At 40.1% G+C, this 6257-nt stretch overlaps 1 protein-coding gene across 3 annotated transcripts in view; it reads right to left on the bottom strand.

Annotated features, from left to right (window-relative positions):
• The window catches only part of CKAP5 (cytoskeleton associated protein 5), a 112746-nt gene that overhangs the window by 21311 nt on the left and 85178 nt on the right, over positions 1-6257 (bottom strand). For all 3 annotated transcript variants that reach the window (XM_017529280.2, XM_037738843.1, XM_017529281.2), the window contains exons 25-27: positions 5777-5971; positions 4943-5078; positions 2289-2377 (exon numbers count right to left, since the gene is read on the bottom strand). In XM_017529280.2, coding sequence (XP_017384769.1) covers positions 2289-2377; positions 4943-5078; positions 5777-5971 — 420 coding nt within the window. The remainder of the gene's footprint in view (positions 1-2288; positions 2378-4942; positions 5079-5776; positions 5972-6257) is intronic.

Below are 6257 nucleotides of genomic sequence, written 5' to 3'. Positions count from 1 at the left end.
ACATGTAAATTTTTTTTTTTTTTTTTTTTTTTTTTTTTTTTTTTTTTTTTTTTTTTTTTTTTTTTTTTTTTTTGCTCAGGCTGGAGTGCAGTGGCACAGTCTCAGCTCACTGCAGTTTCTGACTCCTGGGTTCAAGTGATTCTCCTGACTCAGCCTCCTGAGTAGGTGTGACCACAGGCACCCACCACCATTCCTGGCTAATTTTTGTATTTTTAGTAGAGATGGGGTTTCACCATGTTGTCCAGGCTGGTCTCGAGCTCCTGACCTCAAGTGATCCACCTGCCTCAGCCATTAATGACACCTCGAATGGCATTTACACATTTCATATCACTTAGTTTGAAAGCTTTTCTGTTTCTCTCCATTGATATTTAAATGTATCTCTATCATCACAGTATAACTGAAGGCCTTTTGAACTTCCTTCTAGATAAAGTTATAAGAAATGCTTTAAAAACTTAAGTCACATGATTTTAAAAATAATCCAAAATTTACAATCTTCATATTAGATAGAAAATGGTAAATAGTATATATGTTTAAGGTAAAATTCAAATTTCATTATTGGAATCATTATTATAACAAATGTAGCATGGCCACTATTTCTAGTTGGCCAGAATTCCTTTCTAGTATAAACACTAAAATCATTCAGACCAAACAAATATGAGATCATTTATATGAAACTGCTTTGTAAGTTTAAAAAGACTGGAAAAAAAATTGTGGCATTAAGAACGGAGTCAAAAAATACTTCAAAGCACTCGTGATCAAAACTAAAATAAGCACTTGTTAAATCTGGGGTGAGGACAGGCAGACAGGAAAAGAACAACGTCATTGGGTAGTTGAAGATAATTACCCATTTAAATTAACTCACTGAGGAGTTAAAGGGCCAAGCATAGGGAAGAAAAATGGATAATTCTAATATTTAGAAGAATGGCCCTAGAGTGTGTACTCCAAAATGGGGGTGTAATAGTACATGTACCGCCTAAAAAAAGTTATCACTCTATTTTTTCATCAATTCCAGGAAGTAAATTAAATACTTCTCTATTTAGATTTACTGTTAGATTTACCACCCATTGCACAGTTTTTTTTTTTTTTTTTTTGGGACGGAGTTTCGCTCTTGTTACCCAGGCTGGAGTGCAATGGCGCGATCTCGGCTCACCGCAACCTCCGCCTCCTGGGTTCAGGCAATTCTCCTGCCTCAGCCTCCTAAGTAGCTGGGATTACAGGCACGCGCCACCATGCCCAGCTAATTTTTTGTAGTTTTAGTAGAGACAGGGTTTCACCGTGTTGACCAGGATGGTCTCGATCTCTTGACCTCGTGATCCACCCGCCTCGGCCTCCCAAAGTGCTGGGATTACAGGCTTGAGCCACCGCGCCCGGCCTCATTGCACAGTTTTTGCAGTTTTCCTTTGTAAGTATTAAATAATACTCTGAATATGTTTATTAATCTGAATCTTGATAGAGATAATGACAATTTTCTGTTATTCAAAAACTTTATTAAATGAAAAAATCACTCAGGGATAAAGTTGACCATTTGAACATACTGCTTTAAATTGTCCAACTCTACATGAATATTGAAAGAATTGGTGATGCATCATAATAAATCCTATTGGGACAACAGGTATTTCCCTGCAAACTAACTGAAACGTCTTCTAGTATGATGACAATAGTGCCAAATTTGAAGGAAGTTGATTTAACTTCCTTTTCTTAAATCCAAATCAGCCTGAAGTGTTTATTATGCCAGAGCTACAAATGCTTTCTCCTTTTATTTTTTTTCTGAGTCTCGCTCTGTTGCCCAGGCTGGAGTACAATGGCAAGATCTTGGCTCATGCCTCCCAGGTTCAAGGGATTCTCCTGCCTCAACTTCCTGAGTAGCTGGGATTACAGGTGCATGCCACACCTAGCTAATTTTTGTATTTTTAGTAGAGACAAGATTTCGCCATGTTGTCCAGGCTGGTCTAGAACTCCTGACCTTAGGTGATCCACCTGCCTCGGCCTCCCAAAGTGCTGAGATTACAGGCGTGAGTCACCACACCCGGCCCTTTCTCCTTTCAATAAAGCAAATCTTTCCCTAAAAATCTACATGAAAGGAACAATGACAGCACCTCTTGAGAGTAGGATGTCTCTATTTTAGGACCTTATTAAAAATGAGCCACAGAAATTTGTATAAATAATTTGTTAGTATCAACAGTACTGGTATTCTTTTACATATAATATGATCCTTCCTAATAGAATGACTCAGTGTACAAAATATATTTAAAAGGAAGTCTACATTGAAGTATAGAGAGTTGGCATACCTTTGCTTTAGAGGATAATCCTGCAGCTTTGGCCTTTTTTGGATCAGGCTTGGGTTCTGCACTGCTGGAAACAGAATCTTCAGCAGGTGCTTTGAGGAAAAAAAAGCACATACTATAAACTTTAAATAATATCATTTTATTTTGGACAGGTTACATATATAATGATGACAAGGAAGCCTGCAGTCTTAAATGTATCAATTTTTAAGATGTTTCAGTTAGGTTTATCTTTCATTTTTAGACGGAGTTTCGCTTTTGTTGACAAGGCTGGAGTCTGATGGCACAATCTGGGTTCACTGCAACCCCCGCCTCCTGAGTTCAAGCAATTCTCCTGCCTCAGCCTCCCAAGTAGCTGGGATTACACGCATGTGCCACCACGCCCAGCTAACTTTGTATTTTTAGTAGAGATAGGGTTTCACCATATTGGTCAGGCTGGTCTCGAACTCCTGACCTCGTGATCCATCCACCTCGGCCACCGTGCCCGGCCAGGTTTGTTTGTTTGTTTTTGTTTGTTTTTATGCGACAGGGTTTTGGTCTATCTCACAGGCTGGAGTACAGTGGTGGCTTCGCTCACTGCAGCACTGACCTCCTGGGCTCAATGAATTTTCCCACCTCAGCCTCCCCAGTAGCTGGGACTATAGGCCCATGTCACCATGCCCAGCTAATTTTCTTTGTATTTTTTTGTGGAGACAGGGTTTCACCAAGTTGCCCAGGCTGGTCTCAAACTCCTGGGCTCAAGCAATCCACCCACCTCAGCTTCCCAAACTGCTGGGATTACAGGTGTGAGCCAGTGTGGCTGGCTTAGATTTTTTTCCCTAATTTTTCTCCCCGAATCTCTCTTTAAGCATAAGAGAGAAATTAATTCAGAAAATCTGTATCTCATTTACCAACATTTAAACTGTAGTTTCATTTGTGTGTTTAGAGACAGGGTCTTACTCTGTCGTGCAGGCTAGAGTGCAACAGCACATTCAGGGCTTACTGCAGCCTCAACCTCCCTGGCTACCTCAGCCTTCTGAATAGCTGGGACTACAGGCATGTATCACCACACCCAAGTAATTAAAACAATTTTGTTTTGTAGAGACAGAGTCTCACTGTGTTGCCCAGACTGGTTTTGACCTACTTGGCCTCTCCAAGTGGTGGAATTATAGGCGTGAGCCACCATGCCTAGCCAAGACTGATCCCTTCTTAAGGGTAAAGATATCTTTGATATTCAGGATCTGCTATATAGTAAGATTCCAATAAAAGTTAAAACTGATTATGTACTTTGATACCAACAGTTTTATACATGTAAATTTTTTTTTTTTTTTTTTTTGAGACTGGGTCTTGCTTTGCCACCCAGGCTGGAGTGCAGTGGTGCACTCATAGCTCACTGAAGCCTCAATCTCCTGGGCTGAAGCGATCCTCCCACCTCAACCTCAGCCTCCTGGGTAGTTGGGACCACAGGTGTGCGCCATCAAGCCCAGCTAATTTTTGTCATTTTTGTAGAGATAGGGTATTGCCATGTTTCTCAGGCTGTATATATGTAAAATTTCTAACTTTATAGCATCAACAATTTCTATTCCATTAAATGGAAGAATATTGTTTTGTTTAAGCAGTAAGTCCAAAAATGAATTAGTCACAGGTTATATATTATGCAATTTTATTTATTTATATTTTTATTTTTTGAGATAGAGTCTTACCCTGTCCCCCAGGCTGGAGTGCAATGGTATGATCTTGGCTCACTGCAACCTCTGCCTCTTGGATTCAAGTGATTCTCCTGCCTCAGCCTCCCGAATAGCTGGGATTACAGGCATGTGCCACCATGCCTGGCTAATTTTTGTATTTTTATTAGAAACAGGGTTTCATTATGTTGGCCTGACTTGTCTCACTCAGGTGATCTGCAGGCCTTGGCCTCCGAAAGTGCTGGGATTACAGGCATGAGCCGCCATGCCCAGCCTATTATGGAATTTTAGTAACAGGATGAAGAAATCAAGAATTTTCCCTTAAAGAAGGTTAATAAAGTGGAGTAAGCTAGATTCTCCCAATTCCTCTTCTAATTATAGTCTCCAAGAGCAAAAATAATTGTGGAAACCTTAAATATAAGGATATAACACTTCAGAAAGGACTATTTTAATGTCCTATTCTAAAACTTCTTTTGGGGTGTGATGGTTCAAGTCTGTAAGTCCAGCACTTTAGGAGACTAAGATGGGAGGATTGCTTGAGGCCAGGAGTTTGAGACCACCCTGGGCAACACAACAAAGCCTCATCTCTACAAAAAGTGAAAAATGCAGCCGGTAGTGACGGCGCATGCCTACAGTCCCAGCAACTTGGGAGGCAGAAGGAACACTTAAGCCCAGGAGTTTGAGGTTGCAGTGAGCTATGATCACACCACTATACTCCCTCCTGGGTGACAGAGCAAGACCCCATCTCTAAAAACAAAACAAAAACAAAAAAAACTTTTTAGAATTGGAAACTAATAATCTCTGTACTCTTAGCACAGTTCCTGGCAAAAATAGATACCTGACTACTTGACAAGTGTTTGTGAAAGGAAAGTAAGGAGAGAAGAAAGGAAAGCTTGGGATGTAGGCTGTAAGGAAATGTGATTTTAAAAAAGATGAACATTTTAGAGTTCCCTAGGGCTATTTCCTTCCCCTTTAGCCCTCTCAAGATAGAGTTACCTGATGCAGGCTGGAATTTGGCTGGAGCAGACCCTCCCATTGGTTTAGAAGTTGCTTTAGTGGGTGCAGCAGGCTTGGCTGGCATGTTAGCTTTGGCTTTCTCTAGCATGGCCAATACCTGATCTTTAGAAGTTGGCTAGAGAGACAAAATAACATTAAAAAGTGAGAGGTCACATAAATGATAAAGTCATACTAAGCTTACAAACAAATCCTCTGTCAAACAAATGACAGAGCTCCTAGTTTTGAAATACCAGTGCAGTAAGGGAGGCAGTGCATGGTGTCAGAGAAGTCACACACATTATGAAGTCACACTAAAGTAGGTATCATTCTAGAAGGTCACAGTTTTCACCCCTGTGAAGTCAGCAGATTTTTACTTCTGCACTGTTAAATATTTTATTTTTGCTTGTTGTGATTTCAAATTGAGATTCACAGGAGGTAATATGGTTTTTTGCTCATATAAATTCATATCCAATATATACATATATTTTTTTTGAGACAGAGTTTCGCATTCATTGCTCAGGCTGGAGTGCAGTGGCACAATCTCGGCTCTTGGAAACTTCTGCCTCCTGGGTTCATGTGATTTGCCTGCTTTAGCCTCCCAAGTAGCTGGGATTACAGGCATGCACCACCACGCCCAGCTAATTTTTTTGTATTTTCAGTAGAGACAGCGTTTCACCATATTGGCCAGACTGGTCTTGAACTCCTGACCTCAGGTGATCCACCTGCCTTGGCCTCCCAAAGTGCTAGGATTACAGGCGTGACCCACTGTGCCGAACCCATGTTCAATATTTTTTTAATAGCTTTAACAGCAGTTGCAGCAACAAGAAGTAGTACCTTTAGTTTCCCAGTAGCCTTGGCCATTTTTTCATATCCTAAATGCATCATGAAGAATGGTAAGGCATCTTGGGCCTTCTTTCGCACATCTCCATTTCGATCTTCTAGGCAGGAGTAGAGATGAGGAACACAAAGGATAAGGTCTGTAGGGGTGGAACGAAGAGTAGGTAGTTTCTCAGCCAGCCAGCCCAGAAGCTGCCAAAAGAAACAAAGACTAGTTACACACTTCAAATGAAGATTGTTATTTATGATCGTAGGCTTACTGATTTCATTGGTCTCAAGCACTGAATTAGCTTTCACACTAACTTTCTAATATAAAATGAGTACTTTTAATAATTCAAGAACTGTGCTATATTTAAATAATATATGCAATGATGACAATCATCTTTAAGATAAGAACACATTTCTTTGGACTATATTTGGATATTAAATTACAAAGCTTTAATAGTTCTTAATGCATCTTTTTTTTTTTTTTTTTTTT

Source organism: Cebus imitator, unplaced genomic scaffold (assembly GCF_001604975.1).
Source record: "Cebus imitator isolate Cc_AM_T3 unplaced genomic scaffold, Cebus_imitator-1.0 Scaffold58, whole genome shotgun sequence".
NCBI lineage: Eukaryota > Metazoa > Chordata > Mammalia > Primates > Cebidae > Cebus > Cebus imitator.
This window is presented reverse-complemented; position numbering and strand designations above follow the sequence as displayed.